Source organism: Prunus mume, linkage group LG1 (genome assembly GCF_029339155.1).
Source record: "Prunus mume cultivar Tortuosa linkage group LG1, ASM2933915v1, whole genome shotgun sequence".
Taxonomy (NCBI): domain Eukaryota; kingdom Viridiplantae; phylum Streptophyta; class Magnoliopsida; order Rosales; family Rosaceae; genus Prunus; species Prunus mume.
Genome location: NC_142698.1, coordinates 18,394,076 through 18,413,385, shown reverse-complemented (window position 1 = coordinate 18,413,385; position 19,310 = coordinate 18,394,076). Strand labels below are relative to the sequence as shown.

Genomic DNA, 19,310 nt, shown 5'->3' with positions numbered 1-19,310 from the left:
GTCTCTTTCAATTCTCATTGTGCGGTTAAGAGAAATTTGCTCCAAAATTTTTGTAATTTCATTGGTGGAATTACTCCATCTCTTGGTCTTTGTCGCCTTTCTCCCAACAGGCCTCGGCTCCCTTTGGATTGGTAAGTCTTGATTCATCAAGGAATCCAACGGCGAATATGATGTTGTTGAATCTTGAAGCGACGTTTCATTTAACACAACAGTCGGACTCGTAGGAATAATTTTGAATCTCAAACAATTTTTTGTCACCTCCTAACATTGATGATTGTTAAAAGATTTTTTGTCTTAGCTAATGGCATTAAACCACATTTGTGCTTGCATAATCTATAATAAATAAATAAAAATTGGAAATGCAATAAAAAAAATTTAAAATAGGACATTAAATTTAGTAAAACGGCAATTACAAATAATTTACCTCATTGCCAAGATTTTCGCCACTTTAAACTTGTCCTTCGCTTTTGCCGACGCATCTCTCCATTCCGTAACTCTTTATTCAAAATTTTATACCTACTAGCCAAGGCTATTTCCATACTAGCCGAACCCGATCTTTCACAAAATTCGGCATAAATTTTTCTCCACATATGAGAGAACTTCATCTCATTGCCTATGATCGGGCAATGACCAACTTGGACCCAATCGAGCAATGACCAACTTGGACCCAACATTCACACAACAAAATATCTTCCATGGTTGTCCATGACTCTCTAGCTTCAATGGAAGATGCTATTTGTATTTTTACACAAATGAAATTTGGAAAGTGAAGAAAATCTGGTGTGAAAAGTGAATAATATTGGAAGGATAAGAAAATGTATGAAGATTTTGTATGGAAAGTGAAGAATATTGGTAGGTATTCATAGAAAAAAAAAATCAGAATTTCGGTGGTGTTTGTTAAAAAAAAAAATCAATTTTTTTAACACAAAAATTAACAGCCGTTGGATTGGAGGAAAAATTATGATCGAAGACATCAAAATGCTACACGTGGCTTGTAGCCGTTGGCAAAAAGCAAGGCTAATGCCAGGCTGACTTCAGCGCTGACGTCATCGCCCCTCGGGCATGAGATCGGGCTTGTTTTGCCTTTAAACTTGCTCGGGTTGTAGAAGCCCCCTAGAACTGTGCTTGGGGCCTCAGGCCCCCACCTGCCCGGACCAACCCTCAGCGCTGGAAATGCCCTTAGGAGAGGGACCAACAAAATGGACAGACACAGACCACCCAATTTTGGTGTCGAGAAGTCCTTGTGTCGACAACACTGGGATTGAAGGGGGACTAGCGTTGGAGCCGGATTGAACTAAAATTCATAAGATCCTATTGTGGTCGTATCGTATGAGTTACGTAATTCAATTCATCAATCGAACCGAAGAATTTATTCTAATAATATAACACAAGTAATAATAGTCTGATGTGAAGAATCGCCCTGTCTATATACAACCTTTTCTTCAGACCAAAAAAAAAAATTATACAACCTTTTGTTTAACGCTACATGAATTGAGCTGACCCTACCAATAATCTCCTATCAAAGCAAAGCAACAAGTTGTACTTAGGTTTCAAATCAACACCATCCAAACCTAACTTCTTCTTTCAGAGAAGAGACGTGTATTTACTTGCCATCCAAAAGATCCATAATCCCAAGTGGTCCAACTAAAAAGCTATGGACTCTCATCAAATACAGGTAAGATTGGGCACCGTAAGTAAACATATGCATGAACCATTATCAGATTCATAATATATATAGATAACGACAATAAAAAATTGGAAAATATAATTGAGCCCCCACACCAAATCTTATAAGACTCGCACTCGGGAAAGGACAAAACATTGGTTGCTTTGTCTCTGCTGATGAGCAAAGTTCAAAAGTTAGTTGGTTTAAATAAAAGTTGGTGCATTCAAATTGCAAAGTGGTAAACTTTGTGGGTTTTGAAGCTTATGAGCTCCTCCTCCTTTCTGATATCCAAAGACCCTTTCTTTTTTACCATCCAGAGAAAAAGAAAATAGAGATTGAGGGTGGCTGTGGGGTGGGTTTGGGGGTTATAGCTTCCGGGTGGTAGGCATGGGGAAGAGGGAGAGCGCAGAGGGGAGAGAGAGAGTTTTATTTATTTTTTAAATTAAATTATTTTCTTATTTTTTTAATAAATATTTTATTCATATAATGTGGGACTCATCATGACAATGTATGTGATCATAAAAATTGAGAAAATATGAACTAAACATGTCTTAAGGTGTAACACATGCACCTAACCCTCACCCACCAACCTCAGTCTCTCGCTCTCTCTCGCTCGCACGCATCAAAATCACTTGACTTCGCTGACATTAGTCGCCATCTTTGAAGCTCAAACCTCAAGCAATTGACGCACAATGACTCTCCTTAGCGGACCGGTAAAGATTCATTTTCTGCATTCAAGTTTTCTGTTTTCTCCGTTTACTCTGTTTTCTCTGTTTTCGTTTCCGTTTCTGAGAATCTGGGTTTTGAGGGCAGTGAGAATTGTTATAGCAATCTTAGTTTTTTCTGACCCAAAATGGTAAAGAAACTCACCCTTTTGTTTGGCTACTAAGAAAATGGTGGGAAAGAAAGAAATAAGTTTCTCTGTTTTTTCATTGTTTTCTTTGCTTTCCCTTTTAACCAGAAGATTTTATTTTTGCCTCGTATTTTTTCAAAGCTTGACGTATTTTGTTTCTAGTTTTCTAAGAAAACTCAGGGGAAGAAATAGAATATGTTAGGTGTTTGAGCTTCGTTCTATGTTCCTTTGCACTGATTTACAAAACCAGAGTGCTAAGTTCTCTGTTTTTTTTCCCTCAATAGTTGTTCAAACTTAGTTGAATAGCTTCCTGCTGTAAACTGTTATGCTCATATTTCTTTATTTCATTGGGTGAACTTTTAGTCGGCTGTTTCGGATATTCATACTATCAATGGAACTCGAAGAAATTCAACACTCATCTGTGCGCCAGTAATGGCGGAATCAGTTGATCAAATGCTGGTCCAAATGGGGAAGGCAAGGGAAGTTGGTGCTGACCTCGTTGAAATTCGATTGGACTTCTTGAAGAACTTCAGTCCAAGACAAGATCTCGAAATATTGATTAAACATTCTCCTTTGCCAACTCTTTTCACTTACAGGTAATTGTTGAACCCATTGTTTTATCACTTTAGTTAATGAAATCTTTTCACAAGATATAAAGCTAGTCATAATTCCAGAGTTTAAGAATTTGACTGCAAATGCATGCCTTTTATGACTTGGGGATCAAATAATGTCTGCTGAGTCTCAAGTTATGCTATTCTAGTTGCTGAGAAGTCGCACTAGATTAAGTGATACGAGTAGTTTGATTGGTTTGTTTATGTTGTTTCGGCTGTCCAGATCTTCAATTGCTACTCTCACTTAGATTTCCATTTATCTCCTTCAAAGCAAGCAGACATCATGTATTGGACTTGTTGATGTTTTTCCTATTTTTTTGACTTCATTTTGCATTGAATTGTCTCTATTAAGGGCAGTCCATCAATATTTCTTATGCATCATTTACCTTATAGGCCAGCATGGGAAGGTGGTCAATATAAAGGTGATGACAACAAGCGACAAGATGCACTGCGTCTAGCCATGGAATTGGGAGCAGATTTTATTGATGTTGAACTGCAGGTAGGAATCTCATGTCTCTTTGGAATTCACCAGTTGATTAGTTTCCTGATGAAAGTTTTTACCTTTTTTTCTTCAGTCGTACTGTCTATAACATGGATGTATGCAACCTTTAGTGATATATAACCAACAAACTTAATAGCTTAAAGCAGAGACAGACATAAAAGAATAAAACATCGTTTTTTCTCCTTTTGCAATTAGTCAATCAGAACTCAAGTTGCAATTAATCACTAAGACTTTCAACTGTTTTCTCTTGAAGGTAGCCCATGACTTCTACAATTCCATTCAAGGGGAGAAGCCAGAAAAGGTCAAAATCATTGTTTCTTCACACAACTATCAGAAGACTCCATCCACCGAGGAAATTGGTGATCTTGTTGCAAGGATACAAGCCACTGGAGCTGACATAGTGAAGATTGCAACAACTGCCTTAGACATCACCGACTCTGCACGTGTATTTCAAGTACTAGTGCATTCTCAAGTACGTGACTCAATTCATTGCTCTGGTTTATGCAATTAAGGATTCTTTCATTTTTAAGAATAAATTTTTCCCACGTTATTAATGTGACATTTAAACTATTGATATATTTTGCATCTGTGCTGAACCTGAGAACAAAATAAAATTAATTCGCTGAACCTGCAGTTTTAACTTTTTCTTTGAGGAAACTCAAAAATGTGAAATAAAATGTTTTCTGAGTTTATCTGGTAATTTGTCATCTTCTACAGTGTGTGAATGGCATTTCAACTGAATCTGCAGGTCCCAATGATAGGGCTTGTTATGGGCGAGAAGGGTTTGATCTCACGCGTACTTAGTGCAAAATATGGTGCATTTCTCACATTTGGTACAATAGAGGCGGGAGTAGTATCAGCACCTGGCCAGCCTACTGTAAAAGATCTGTTGGACTTGTACAATTTCAGACTTATAGGGCCGGATACCAAAGTACATGGTGTGATAGGAAATCCTATTGGTCACAGTAAAAGCCCTCATCTTTACAATGCAGCATTCAAATCTATTAATTTCAATGGAATTTATTTGCCTCTGTTGGTTGATAGCGTTGAGAACTTTATCGACACCTATAACTCCCCAGATTTTGTTGGATACAGGTAAAATGTGATATCAGAAGCTTCAGCATAACATGTACTTTTCAATATATATTAGGTCTACTGCCAATATTTGTGTTCTGGACAGGGACTCTCAAATTTTTGGTCTCTTCAAGAGTTCTTTGTTTTTTCTTTTTTAATCTCAGTGGCTTTGGATGTAGAATTAAGATGTGTTGTTTTGAAAACGAGAATAACTTTTATTTATATGAAAAACAGTTTTACAATTCCTCACAAGGAGGCTGGATTAAAATGCTGTGATGAAATCGATCCAAAGGCCAAGGTACATCCTTTCTTTCATATCTTATCTGACATATTATGGTTGCAGCCCATCCAGTTACCTATAAATAGTTTGACATCAATTTATCTAGGAAGATCACTGAGCCATCTAACTGTTATAGCCTTTTAAAATAATTTTTCAATCAAAATATGTTTTGCAGGAAATAGGCGCAGTTAATTGCATGATCAGGAGAACAACCGACGGAAAATTAATAGGCTATAATGTGGACTATCTTGGAGCAATTGCAGCAATTGAGGAAGGACTTCAAGGTTTCTTTGCATTTTACATGTTATTCAATATTTATGGACTAACCTTTAAAAAAAATATGTTCATGGATCAAGCTATTTTGGTAGGTTGAATAACCACTATAATTTTCTTGCAGCATTAAATGGTTCAAGTAATACATCTGGTTCCCTGTTAGCTGGTAAGTTATTCGTGGTGATGGGAGCTGGTGGTGCTGGAAAAGCACTTGCATATGGCGGAAAAGAAAAGGGAGCAAGAGTTGTAGTTGCCAATCGCACATATGGTGAGAATCTTTAGTCGTGTGCTTTTACTCTGACAGCCAAGTTTCTTGCTCTTAATCCTTATTAAATTACATGCTTATAATGCTGGGAAATAGAAAATAAAGGAAATGTTTCATTTCACATTCTCATAACTTAAAAGAATGATAAAATTTTGAACATGTTATAAGGTTAACTAATGAGAAGAAACTAAGAATGTGAAAAGAAAGCTTTCTGTTTAATGAAATGGAAAGTAACTATTGGTTTGATGAAATTGAGAGTAACTATCGTTGTATTTAAATCCATTGTTTCTTCTGACTGCCAGACAAAGCCAAGGCACTTGCTAATAAAGTTGGAGGAGAAGCTATTACTCTTGCTGAATTGGAAAATTTCCATCCAGAGGATGGGATGGTTCTTGCAAATACCACATCCGTTGGAATGAAACCAAGAACTGATCAAACACCCGTATCCAAGGTTTGCCTCCCGTTATGCGTGAAGTCGTCAATTTGTTAAAAATATTATGTTTTCCTGGAACTTTTATCCATACATTCAAATTAATTAGCGTTGTATTTCCTTCTGTCATGATTAGGATTATATCATAATTCAATAGGTATATCTTTCCTTCTTTCTTGTGACAGAAAGCTTTGAAGCACTACTCTTTGGTGTTTGATGCCATTTATACACCTAAGTGGACAAGACTCTTGCAAGAAGCACAAGAGTCTGGAGCAGCTGTGGTCTTTGGGACAGAAATGCTCCTCAATCAAGCATTTGTACAGATTGAAAATTTTTCCGGTGTACCTGGTAAGTTCGATACGAAAGATCTTAACAATTCTAGTAATTTTCTTTGTAAAATCGTTTTCAATTTTAAACCACACTTTCAACCATTATCTTATCATTTTCTTCTCCTTCCTTGTTCCCCAAATGCAGCACCAAAGCAACTGATCAGGGATGTGTTGGCAAGAAATACATAAGCAGAAACTTTGTCTCATATCTCATGTTTTTGTGCAAGTAGCTATCCACTTTTGTTGTTGTACCAATAAATTTCCATTTCATCCCATATGGAATGTTATGTGAACATGATTTTCGAAATTTTTCGAATTTACTCCAAGCCGTAAATATTAGCCTGTAGACAGAATCATGAAAGGATTTTTGCATGTAATATTGCTTGGGATTTGGTAAAAGACAGAAGTTCATTCACTTGTATAATTCTCAAGATTCAATCTTTTTACCAGTTCATTCTTAATTGTCATGAAGAAGAAACACGGTGTCGTTTTAGTCCAACCCAGGTTTGTTTTTGGCGCAAAGTTTTAAACGCATCTTTGAAGTTTGGAGCACAAATATATCTTAAACAGACAAAACTACCCTTGATATTTTACACAATTCCCGCATTGGCTTCAAGATCGTTTGTCTTGTGTGAAAGTATTTGCCAGTTGGGCCTTTCGCCGAGAGCGTTTTTCCTCTATACGCTCTGCGTTTTGTGATCAAACCTTGTTCTGCTTTTCTTCTTCCGTGTTCTCCTTTTCAGTAGTTCCCGAGCACGCCGTGGTGTCAGCCGCAGGTGGAGGTGGCTGTCTGTCTGTGATGTGTTAAACGGAAATGGCGTCATCACGAATAAGGTGTTGTTGAAGGGTTGTTTCCAGCAGAGGAGAGGCCTGCAAGGGTCTCTAAGTTGTATAATTTGCTCATTTCTCTCTTTGTGTGTGGCCAAGTGAGTGCTAAAGGGAACAAAGAAAAGCCGCTGGAAAATAATAGATGGGATGGTTTTCCTTGGAAAGACGCGAGTAACGAAAACACACAAGTCAACCTATTAGCCTACCGTTTGTGTAAGGGACCTCCCATGACATTGAGCGTAGATATGATGATATGACCCGCCATTTCTCAAGAGGGCCTGCCTTACGGGATAAACTTGCTCATCCCAAGTGTATATTTCATCGTGTCCATAATTCTTATCACATGATTAACTCGACACAAAAACACGTGATGAGTATTGTAAACACAAAGAAATGTACAACTGTTATAAAAGGCAAATTCTCTAGCCCTATAGAATAAATTGTCACATTAATACGATGATGTTGAATTTCATAAATGAGACGGTTGTATTAAGTCAACATAGAGAGGAGACACATCACTAGACACAAAGCGCATGATGATGAGACACCCTGCTCTCACTCGAGAGAAGAAGAAAAAAAGGCCCGTCTTTCAATTTTATCATTACTATATATATATATATATATATCTCCTCTAATAATCCTCCACACGGAAGTCACGTGAGAAGATACATAGAGATGTCACATGAGGAGAAGCAGTTCAATATACGAGAGATAAGGAGAGATATATATAGTGAAGCAATGAAACGGAACATGAGACATAGAGCGAGACACTATGAACCGGCATTTGAGACATAGAGTGAGACATGGTGAATCGAGATAGGTAAGTTATTTCCCCTTCGTGACATGTCACATATATCACTTGAAGAGAGAGACATATACGTAAGTTATTTTTATTTATCTCTCATTATTAATTTTTTTGGTCCAAAATTTATCTCTCATTATTTATGACGATGGAATTGATTTAGTAAGGAAAATGGAAAGAACAATCCGTTTGGATTGAGGAATTGAAAATTACATAGAATTCTAAAATGACGGAATTTAGATTTCCATAATTCAAATTTCTAGCAATTGAAGATTTCATTGTTTGGATTTATGTATATCGAATTTGGTAAATGATACTACAGAAATTGTGAAATGACCCCTATTTTGGTAGACATTAAACTAGGAAATTTGATGCCCCAATTTCCACGATTTTTTCCGTGCGTCATTTAATAAATTCCGTGCTTAAATTGCCAAACAAGATAATTGTCAAATTCTCCTCTTAAATTCTCTAATTTTACTTAAATTCCGAGTTATTTTCCATCATCCAAAGGGATGGTAAGCTCTGGATTGGGGTTTTGGGGCAAATGGCCCGAATCAAGGCATGGCATACGGTGCCCTTCCATAATAGTGTACTCACTCACTCCCACTCTTCAATGCTTCTGCATGTAAAGTTGCAAACGTCATCACAACTCCCAACAAGTAAGTAATTCTTCTTCTTCTCCTTCACTCTCTTTTGTCATCACAACTCCCAACAAGTAGTGTTTCGGAATTTCTGTATGGTTTCTTGGTAATTTAGTTCACTCCAACTCCTTCCATGTTCGTCTTTTTTTTTTTTTTGGTTGTGTTTTGGCTGTTTGGCTGCTTTGATGAAATCCTGCATTTACTTGATTTTTATTTTAGAATTTGTTAAGATGGTCAAATAATTAAGGAATGTAGGAATGCTAAGGACTTGGGGAGTATTTAGTGGACCAACTTGAGATAAAGTAAATAATGAGTTTATGGTTGGATTAAGAAATTGAGGAAAAGAGAGGAGGATCTTTTTGATTTCATATTAACATCGAGAAGTAATTTGGTCTTTGGCATTATTGTGGTTGGGACTAGATGGATCTGAAATTTTCGTTTCATGCACAGACCATTCATGATATCTACATTGTTTGTATATATATGTAAAAGTGCATAATGCATATGCAATATGCATATACATATAGCCTATGTTCATTGTTTCTCATTCTTTAAACATGGATTTGAATTCTGGGCTGCAAGAGATTGATCGCTCGGGTTTCAGCTTCTGTGGTTTCGGACAGTACTTCACGGGAAAGGCGATGTCCTGAGCCTTTTGGCTGGGAAGACCCAGATTGTTGTTTCTCATTGTTTTTACAAGACATCTTTCCTTCAGATGATTTTGATACTTTGCTGAATGGTATTTGAAATTGTTGTTTGATGATAGTTAGGCTACACAGCTGCTGGGCTTATGTGACTTAAATTGTGTGGTTCGCATTTGTGCAGGAGGGTGAAGATTTCAGGATTTCCTTCTTTTGTGCAGGATTTATCTTAGGGTGCATCTTGTATATGAGATAATTTCGGTGATTTTTAAGTCTAAATCAACCATGGAATGCAACATAGAGGAGGCACTCAGAGCAATGCGACTTTCGAAACGAAAGAAAAAAGGTGGTGAATTTTCAGGTGCACTGAAGATGGCACAAAAGGCTAATGGACTCTTTCCCGATCTTGAGAAGATTCCTGAATTGGTTGAAAGGTGTAAAGCTCTTAAGAAAATTCCTCGATTACTTGCAAAGTGTGAAGTTCTCTATTTAATGATTGAAGTTGGTCTTTCTCAACTGAATGGAGGCCATCACCCGTGGACGTCTTCAAGCAAAATGCAGGGTCGTTCTAACACTAACTTTAAGAAAGATGAAAAAGAACCACGCACATTCACGTCATGTTGCCCTTCTTGTATGGTATCATGCTCAATCTACAAAGTCTATGAAAATCAATTGTTACTTTGTCACAAATGCCAAAGTACCTTTGTTGCTCATGACTTGTGTATTGAAGGTGTACAACCAGAATCTTCCGGGTACAAATTTGCGGATCATAAAGACTCTCCAAGCCAGGGTAGATCAGAAGTAGCCTCACAAAGTAATGATGGAACTGAAAACCCGTCTGCCACAAGATTTAATGGAAATGCAGCCTTGAGTCCGATGTCAAAGGCGAGAACTGCTGCTGATGGCAGCAGGGGGTCTAAGTCTAACCCTGAAAAGAATGATATTCAGCATGAGGTTGGAGTAGGGAAGGTTGGTTTTCAAATGTCCAAGTTTAGTCTAGAATCCGGGGAAAGTTGCAAAACTGGAAATAAAGCTAGAGCTGATTCTGGACAGGTTGAACTCAATGGAGGCTATCGCCTTAGGAGGTCTTCAAGAAAAAGGCAGAGTATTTGTTAGAATGAAAATCTATATCATGAAGGTGATTCTGTGTGTCCTCCCAAAAGGTTGAGGGACAGTCATATGTCCAGTGCTACTAAAAAGGTGCAGCAGAATGCTGCTGTGACTGATGGGGTATTTACAAGGGATAGGCCAACTGATTCTGCTGCTGCAGCTGCCGTGGATCGATACAAGAAAGAACCGAAACAAAAAGCGAGTGCCTCTCGAGAAAAAAGGTTTCGCAGCAAAAATTGCAAACTGGTGAGTTTGAGTTGGAGGTAAAGAAAGCAGTAATGCCATGCAACAATGAAACTAAGTCCAGAGCTGATGCTGCTTCTGGACCAAATTCAAACATTCCTGATCCTGAATTCAACAAGTTTGGGCTTGACAAGGAAATGCTGAAAAACATTTTTAGAGCTAATCAGACATGGGCTTTTTTTGCTCCAGAAGATGGCATGCCAAGATTCTATGCTCTTGTCAAGAAAGTGTACACCTCTGGATTTAAGCTGAAGATCACCTGGCTGGAGCCAAATCCAAATGACCAAGGTGAGATTGCTTGGTGCAACAAGGAGTTGCCAGTTGCTTGTGGTAAGTACACACTTGGTCACAGTGAAGAAATTACAAATCATCTTATGTTTTCTCATCAGATGCACTTCAGAAGAGGCAGGGGCAGAAACTCTTTTCTGGTATATCCTAGGAAGGGAGAAACCACAACTGGGATATTTGATGGAGTTGTGAGCCTGAAAAGCATGTACCTAACAAATTTGAATATGTGGAAGTCCTGCAAGATTTTAAACAAGATGTTGGCATTGAAATTGCTTATTTAGGCAAAGCAAAAGGATTTGTCAGTCTGTTTAAGCAAACCGAGATGCGCAGGGTTGTGTCGTTTCAAGTGCCGCCTAACGAGCTATAAAGATTTTCTAATCAAATTCCCTCTGTCAAGCTGACTGGTGATGAAAGAGATGGTGTCCCAAAAGGGTCCTTTGAGTTTGATACTGCTGCTTTGCCCCATGAATGCTGAAACTGTATGTTTTTCTTTTTGTTTTTTTTGGTGAGTTGCTAGAAGGTGAAGCCAGGGCAACCCCTCATCAACTTAGAGGAAGTGCTACCAGAAGAATAAGCAAGGCAACCTTACTGAAGTACGGGAAGGTGTTAGTCCATGTTAGGCTGATGATGCATCAAAGAATCATATAAATGAATTTTGCCCTTGGCTGTTAGTAGTTGACATGGATAGGGTCATTAAACATGAAGAGTTTTTGTTTTTATTTTTTATAGCCAACCTTCAAAAGTAGTGGATGGATCAATATATGCCAAAGGAATCAATCTGATTTACTGCAGATAGGAATATATGATTTTTCAGACGAAAAAGAATTTGAACACATGATATCGTGTGCAGAGTTAACTATTTTTAACTATTTGAGTTATAATTTCTCTGCCTAGTTGTGCTAAAATTAATTAAGTATACCATACTACCAAACTACTTATTGAATGACCAAAAATGATATATTTAATTGTGAAACAAATATAATTTTAATGAGTACACCCTACTCAAAAAATTGCATCCAACATAATAGGAAGAGGAGTCAGGAAGAGGAACAATCTGGCAGCCTCTAGGATAAAAGTCATGGCGAAGTCGTAGGATGAAAAATCAGCAAAGGGATGAAAAAGTCAAATAGCAATCGCCATAGAAGAAGTGGAAGGGTTCGTGACATCAAGAAGAATGAAGATTAAATCCCCCTTATATATGTATATACAGAGATTTTTTCCTGTTTTTACAGAGAAGGTAATTCTCCCAAGATAGATAATTACAATCTCAGAGAGGATAAGAAGGCGTGAAAAAGAAGTGATCACCTATCCGAGAACCTATCTGCCAAAATTGAAGAAGAAGAGGAAAAGGGAAAATATCTTTGCCGCCCAATAAAAAACACAATCACCCTACTCCAGGAGAAGAAACAGTTTTTCTATAAATACAAGAATGAGTGAACAGGGTAGAGGACACTCAAAAACCAAAAATCAATCAAAAACAAAAACTCAAAATGACTTCAAAACACTGAAGCAACCAAAGCTCATTGAGCCAAGACACAAACAAACAACTCAACCAGAAGCTCACTTGAATTCCAAGTGAAAACCAGCTTTAGATTAGAATTCCCAAGGTTCAGACTTAGAAAATAAGTCATTCAAATTTCACAAGCCCAAGCCATTGAAGCTCTGCCAGAATCAACCTTTGGTATCGATTTAAAGTTGAAACTTAGCAATCGAGTTGTCAACATTCCGCCCATCCCATGAGTTCCAATTGTATCTTCATCTCTCTAGCATGAGTATTTATTGTTATAGTTTTGTAAAAGGCAGTTCTGCCTAAAAACAATTTAAATTCCATCATTAAAATTTAAATTCCATCGTTTAAATTCCATCAACCATTTTGGCGTTTATCTTGAGATAAATTGTTAAAGTCCTCACCGTCTGAGGCAAGAAAAGAACTTACTTGGGAGATATTCTCACCCAAATTCACAATCGTTTGTTTGTAGAAATCAGAAGTTATCTACTCCAAACTAAGTCTGCTCTCACCATATTTAACCCTAATTAAATGTAGAGAAGTTTTCATACAGAACAACCAACAACGGAGGCGCAACTGCATATTTGCAAGTAGGATGACTGGAATAAAAGAGAATGAAAAATTCCAAAAGAATGACCACAACATTGAGCAAGTCTCCGGTCTGAAACACATTGTGGATGAAGCCAAGCAACATCAAAATGTGAAGTAACTGGTCCTAGTAAATTTTTAACTTTCTCGGACTAGCAGTGAGTGCCATGGAACTACCAGTTGTTCTTTTATAATGGTTTTACATAGAATTTGTTTATCTACTTTAGACACATCAAGATATTGCTGGGATTTAAAAATCCATAATTTTGTGTCCTTAAAAATGGTAGGTCATAGTAGAGATCCCTTGAAGAAATATTTATTACGATATTCAGAATTATAACATGAACGTGGGTGTTTATTGGGAAATTAATTACAGATATGTGTGATGTCGAAGAGTTACAGAGTATTAGGGTTGTGTGTTAGAGTGTATTAAGGTGTACTAGGGATATTTTTGGTAGTTAAATATGGTATACTTAGTTAATTTTATATTTTGATTAAAATATTAGGATGTACTTAGATGATACGGTGTACTTAGTTCATTTTAGGGTTCGTTTAGCACCACTCTAATATATTTTCTTTTTACTCTTTAACTTTTAGGGTATACTAGTGATTTGCCCCCTGAACTTGTACCTAACTTTCAATTGACCCCCTATCATTTTTTTTAGAAAATTAAGGATATGAACTTTTTTTGTTGTTGCCAATTTTCCCCCAATCGTTTAAATTCTTAACATTTCATCCAATTTTCAGTTAAATCATTTTAAAAATTATTTTTTGGAAAAAATTGAAGAAAAAGAATAAACCTAATGTCAACCCCTTCCATCTCCTCCTCCCTTCCTCCTCCCATGACTACCATCCTTTACTCCCAGACCAATCCCCACCCCCACAGACCCTTCCCCTACCTCCCATTCTGTATTTTCATCCCCAAACCCAGTCCCCCCTCTCCTCATGGTTTTCTTCTCCTCCCATTCCCCAATAACCATCACCCTCCACTCCTAAACCAATCCCCCACCACACAGATCCCTGCCCTCACCTCCTCCCTTGTGTTTTTTACCCCCTCCCTCTTGGGTTTTCTTTGTCTACCCCTATAGAGAGAGAGAGAGAGAGAGAGAGAGAGAGAGAGAGAGTATTATTTGAATTTTCTGGTTTTTACTTTATTTTTAATGTACAAAATGACCATTTTGCCCTCATATTTAACAACAAATTGGATGAAATGTTGTAGATTTAGACGGTAGGGGGGAAATTGGCGAAAAAAAGAAGTTCATATCCTTAATTTTCTAAAAAAGAGAATAAGGAGTCAATCAAAATTTATGTACAAGTTCAGGAGGCAGATCACTAGTTACTCTGACTTTTATAATGCATATGCACCTCACGTGCGTGATATAGGGGGAAAAAGAAGATGCCGGCAAAGTCATCTAAGCCAACGGTCCTTATTGGAGATCCTGACCATAGTTCTAGACATTTCCGCTGAAAATTTAAAATGAAGCATAAAGGGCATTGAGGCATTATTGGCTTCAGCGGCCCGCGAATAAAATTTCAAGAGAAATAAACCCAAATTTGGAATTTCATAGAAACTCAGGGAACTCTCAACTCTCCTCCTTCTCACCCCTTTCTCTCTCCGCTCTGCCTCCAAATATTTTTGCTCACTTTCGCTTCCCGCTCTCTCTTCCCCCCATCTTTTTCCATTTCTCTCTCAAAACGGAAACCCTAACAATCCAAATATCACGATTGAGTTCGCCTTCTTCTTCTTCTCTTGTTCGATCTACCTCTCACTCACTCGCTGTGATTTTTCTCATCAGCAAGATTTCTAGGGTTTTTGAAACCTCTGCGTAATTACATATTCGATCTTCGTTCCCTAGAAATTTACTCGAGCGCCCTGCTTGTTCGTTTTCTTCATTTCTGAGCTTAATTTTGGCTGTTTGGTTCTCAAGCTCTGGACTTGGGGTAATACATTGACTTGATCTGTATTTTTTAAGGCGATAGTACTTGTGGTTCTTCACATTTTATGTTTACTTATATATGTTTGGATTTGTGTTGTTTTTATTATGCATTTGTAAGGATGCGGTTGTTTCTAAGAGTATGTTTGGTAGCTGAAAAGAAAGATGGAGGAAAGAACAAGAAAATTAAGTGTTCAAGTCCTTTTGGTTTGGTTTTTTATTTTAAAGTAGGCTGAAAATTCAGTATAAGCTTATTTGAATTTTGAAAAATGATAGATGGTTCAAGGAAGGAAAGACATACATCAATACATGGAATTGGGTAGTACTTAGTAGATCACTGTAGGATAAAGTAAATTATGAGTTTATGGTTTTGATTAAGATACTTGCCGGAAAGGGTGGGCCTGATTGATTTCATATTCACATGTGGAATTACTTTGGTCATTTATACATATGTACGGTTACCATGTGGATTGGTTCTGATTCTTTCAATAGGTATTTTGTCTGCAGGTTTGGAATCTCTGGTTTGGGTGGTAGTTTGGTGTCAAAGGAACTGTTCTGAACCTTTTGGTCAGGAAAGGCCAGATTGTTGTCTTTCATACTCTTACAGGACGTCTCATTTTGATAGAACTTACTGAATGGTATGTCAATTTGTTGTTTCATGTTAATAAGATATATACGTAGAGCTGGTGGGCATGTTTGACTTAAGTTGCTTGGTTTGTATAGGTGCGGAGTGAAGATTTTGGATGACTGGACTGTGGACATGCAGGGGTAGATTTCCCTTTTTTTTCTTGTCTCGGTGTATATCCTGTATGTAAAAGAACTTAGGCGAATTTTTATTCCAAATCTTCCATGGAGTGCAACAAAGAGGAGGCAGTCAGGGCAATGCAACTTTCTGAGATAAAGATACAAAGCAATGATTTTACAGGAGCAAGGAAGATGGCACAAAAGGCACAACGACTCTTCCCTGAGCTTGAGAACGTTGAGAAGTTACTCACAGTCTGTGAAGTTCACTGTTCATCAGAAAACAAAATAGGTGGATCTGAAATGGACTGGTATGGAATTCTTCAGATTCAAAAATTTGATAATGATGCAACCATCAAAAAACAATACAGGAAGCTTGCGCTGTTACTTCATCCTGATAAAAATAAGTTTTCTGGTGCGGAGGCTGCCTTTAAGCTGATCGGGGAAGCAAACAGGGTGCTGGCGGACCAAGCGAAACGCTCTGTGTATGACATGAAGTGTAGAGCTCTAGCAAAAGCTGGTGCACCAAAACCATCAACTCATCCATCAAATGGAAACTTGTTTGTCAGGAAACATAACAATACTGCAAGCAATATTCAGAATAGTCCTCAGTCACAGTACACTAGCATGAATCAACATCAACAGGCGCAACCAGAAACATTCTGGACATGTTGTCCTTTTTGTAAGATAAAATACCAATACCACCAAGACTTTGCAAACCGATTGTTACGCTGTCAAAAATGCCGAAGAGCCTTTGTTGCTCATGATTTGGGTATTCAATTTCAGGTGCATCCAGAATCTGTCAGGAATCAATTTCCAAATCGAAAAGAGCCTCCAAGTCAGGGTGCTTCTAATGTAGCCTCACAAAGTAATGGTGGAACTGGAAACCCATCCTCCACCAAATATCAAAATGGAAATGCAGCCTCAAATCCATTGTCAAAGACGGGATTTTCTGATGATGTCAGTATGGATTCTAACAGTGAAAAGAAAGATATTGGGCATGGGGTTGGAATGTCCAAGTCTGGTCCAGTGAAGTCCAAGGATTCAGAAATTTCAAGAAATAAGAACAAAAAAAGAGGAAGGAATTCCATTTTTGAATCCAGTGAAAGCTGCAAGACTGGAAACACAGCTAGATCTGATTCTGAACATGTTATTATTCAAGAGAAGGTCAGTAAGCTATCTGAACCCAATGGAGGCAATCACAATAGGAGATCTTCGAGGAAAAAGCAGAATCTTTCTTATAATGAAAATCTAAATGATGATGATTTTGTGAGTCCTCCCAAGAGGTGGAGGGACAGCCAATTGTCCAGTGGGGTATCTAAGACTGATGGCTCAACTGATTCTGCCACTACTGCTTCTGTGGGTGGACATAAGAATGAGGCAGAACAAAACGTGACTGCTCCTTTAGAAGAATGTTCACCCAGCAAAAGAAGCAAACCTGGTGAATTTGAGAAAAATGTCAAGGAAGCAGCTATGCCAGATAATGATGACGGTAAGTTGAATGCTGATGTTGGTCCTGGACCAAGTTCAAATGTCGCATCCATGCCAGCGAGCGTTGAGGTTCCTGATCCTGAATTTAATAAATTTGGGCTTGGCGAGGATATGTTGGAAAATGTTTTTAGTGCTAATCAGACATGGGCTCTTTATGATCCAGTAGATGGCATGCCAAGATTCTATGCTCGTGTCAAAAAGGTATTCACACCTGGATTTAAGGTGAGATTCACCTGGCTGGAGTCCAATCCAGATGACCAAGGTGAGATTGCTTGGTGTAACAAGGAGTTGCCAGTTGCTTGTGGTAAGTACACACTTGGTCACACTCAAGACGTTACAGATCATCTTATGTTTTCTCATCAGATGCACTGCATAAAAGGCAGTGGCAGAAGCTCTTTTTTTGTATATCCTAGGAAGGGAGAAACCTGGGCCCTGTACCAGAATTGGGATATTGGATGGAGTTCTGAGCCTGAAAAGCATGTGCCATACAAATTTGAATTTGTGGAAGTCGTGTCAGATTTTGATGAAAATAATGGTGTTGGAGTTGCTTATCTAGGCAAAGTAAAAGGATTTGTCAGTCTGTTTCAGCGAAGTGAGCAGCATGGGGTTATCTTGTTTCAAGTACCACGTAATGAGCTATATAGATTTTCTCATCGAATTCCGTCGTTCAAGATGACTGGTGATGAAAGAGATGGTGTTCCGAAAGAATCCTTTGAGTTTGACCCTGCTTCTTTGCCCACCAATCTTGATGATTTCAATGACTTGAAAAAGGGTAACAGAGCCATGAATACTGAACCTAATGGTTTGTCCCGTGAGTTCCTAGAAAGTGAAGGCAAACCTGTTATGGGTTCTGGGAGAGTATGCGCAGCTGAGAAACAGGAGAATTCTGTAAGAGAGACTTCAATGCGTAGATCTCCAAGAAAGGCAAATAGCCAGTCTGCTAGTTCTGTTAAACTAGAAGCGACTCGATGTGACCTTACTCAACCCACAGGAAGTGCTTCTGCATGTCAGGCTGATGAAATTATCAAAACACCAAAGAAACATCTGAAAAATGATTCTGATAGAGAGACTTTCAGGCTTAGAAGATCACCAAGGGATTTAAGTAAGAACAGTACCAGAGCAAATGCAACTATGAAGCGCCCAGATTCCACCAACGATGAAAGCCATCCCAACGTCACTCCATCCAAAATAAACTCTACTTCTAGTCAGTCAGATGACAGAATGCACTCAAGTGTGAAGGATCTTCCTTCTGTTGGTTCCATGAAAAGCCCTGTTACCCCTCCATCTTCATCTCCTGCCTGTAGATTATCGCAGACTCAGTTCTATGACTTCAATGGGCAAAAATCTGAGGAGAAATTTCAGCTTGGTCAAATATGGGCATTGTATAGTGAGAGGAGTGGGATGCCTAAGACTTACGCTCAAATTAAGAGGATTGAGTCTAAGCCAAATTTTCAATTGCATATGGCACTGCTTGAACCTTGCTTGGAACCGGAAGGCATGAGTGAACCAGTTTGTTGTGGGACATTTAAAGTCAAAGGTGGTCAAACCAAGGTCTTCCCGCGCACCTCATTTTCTCATTGTCTGAAAGCCAAACCTGTTAAGAAGAATTTTGAAATAAACCCCAGGAAAGGTGAAGTTTGGGCACTATACAAGAACCACAACCCTGAGTTGGCCTATCCTAACTTGTGGAAGGGTGAAAGTGAGATAGTAGAAGTCCTGGAAGATAATGACCAGAGCACAAAGGTTGTGGTTCTGGCAAAGCTTAATGGATATAAATCAGTATATAGGGCTCCGAGAATCCACAGATTGAAAACTGGTGTGATTGACATACCACGGGCGGAGATTGGTAGATTCTCTCACCAAATTCCGGCTTTTCAGCATACCATGGAGAGTGACAGTCGACTTGCAGGCTATTGGGAGCTTGATCCGTTATCAATTCCTGGTATTACGACCATTTTAAATTAGAAATGTAGTAGATTGTAGCATCCTTTGTACCATTGATGTAACTGAGGCTACAATGCTGCACGAGAAAAATGGAATGAACTAGAAATTAATGTCAATTTACTTTTTCTTTCTGTTATATAGATTCAGTTTGTATGTGGAGCCAGGGGCAGTAGTTTTTTCTCTCCTCTTTCTTGGTGCAAATAAAATGCTGAGAAGAGGTTGCAAATACTTCTGGCAAAAACAAAAAAGAAGAGATTGCAAATATTGGT

The 19,310-nt window shown here is 38.2% G+C and overlaps 2 protein-coding genes and 1 pseudogene across 4 annotated transcripts; all 3 read left to right on the top strand.

Annotated features, from left to right (window-relative positions):
* The first annotated feature begins 2,172 nt into the window (after window positions 1-2,172).
* On the top strand, window positions 2,173-6,707 carry LOC103344710 (bifunctional 3-dehydroquinate dehydratase/shikimate dehydrogenase, chloroplastic-like). 2 transcript variants are annotated; one of them, XM_008248332.3, is made up of 11 exons: window positions 2,173-2,379; window positions 2,883-3,115; window positions 3,524-3,629; window positions 3,886-4,104; window positions 4,381-4,727; window positions 4,941-5,004; window positions 5,162-5,270; window positions 5,384-5,527; window positions 5,827-5,975; window positions 6,140-6,302; window positions 6,429-6,707. In XM_008248332.3, exons 1-11 carry the CDS (start codon window positions 2,359-2,361, stop codon window positions 6,470-6,472), a joined length of 1,599 nt encoding a protein of 532 aa, XP_008246554.2. In that variant the 5' UTR covers window positions 2,173-2,358; the 3' UTR covers window positions 6,473-6,707. The 2 variants fall into 2 exon arrangements, with proteins under 2 accessions (XP_008246554.2, XP_008246555.2); XM_008248333.3 differs by lacking the exon at window positions 2,173-2,379 and adding an exon at window positions 2,381-2,522.
* Window positions 6,708-9,480: 2,773 nt separating this feature from the next.
* LOC103344709 (uncharacterized) lies at window positions 9,481-11,311 on the top strand (annotated as a pseudogene).
* A 3,074-nt stretch (window positions 11,312-14,385) lies between these two features.
* Window positions 14,386-19,177, top strand: LOC103344708 (uncharacterized). 2 transcript variants are annotated; one of them, XM_089051967.1, is made up of 3 exons: window positions 14,386-14,872; window positions 15,373-15,503; window positions 15,589-19,177. In XM_089051967.1, exon 3 carries the CDS (start codon window positions 15,715-15,717, stop codon window positions 19,060-19,062), a length of 3,348 nt encoding a protein of 1,115 aa, XP_088908093.1. In that variant the 5' UTR covers window positions 14,386-14,872; window positions 15,373-15,503; window positions 15,589-15,714; the 3' UTR covers window positions 19,063-19,177. The 2 variants fall into 2 exon arrangements, with proteins under 2 accessions (XP_088908093.1, XP_008246552.2); XM_008248330.3 differs by having other exon boundaries at window positions 14,439-14,872; window positions 15,358-15,503.
* The last annotated feature ends 133 nt before the right edge of the window (window positions 19,178-19,310 follow it).

Excerpts from the sequence above, each read along its gene's own strand:
- LOC103344710 (XM_008248332.3), top strand. The coding sequence starts at position 2,359 with ATGACTCTCCTTAGCGGACCG. Across the intron at positions 5,005-5,161 it reads AAATCGATCCAAAGGCCAAG|GAAATAGGCGCAGTTAATTG; the intron begins GTACATCCTTTC and ends TATGTTTTGCAG. Across the intron at positions 5,528-5,826 it reads AGTTGCCAATCGCACATATG|ACAAAGCCAAGGCACTTGCT; the intron begins GTGAGAATCTTT and ends TCTGACTGCCAG.
- LOC103344708 (XM_089051967.1), top strand. The coding sequence starts at position 15,715 with ATGGAGTGCAACAAAGAGGAGGCAGTCAGGGCAATGCAACTTTCTGAG.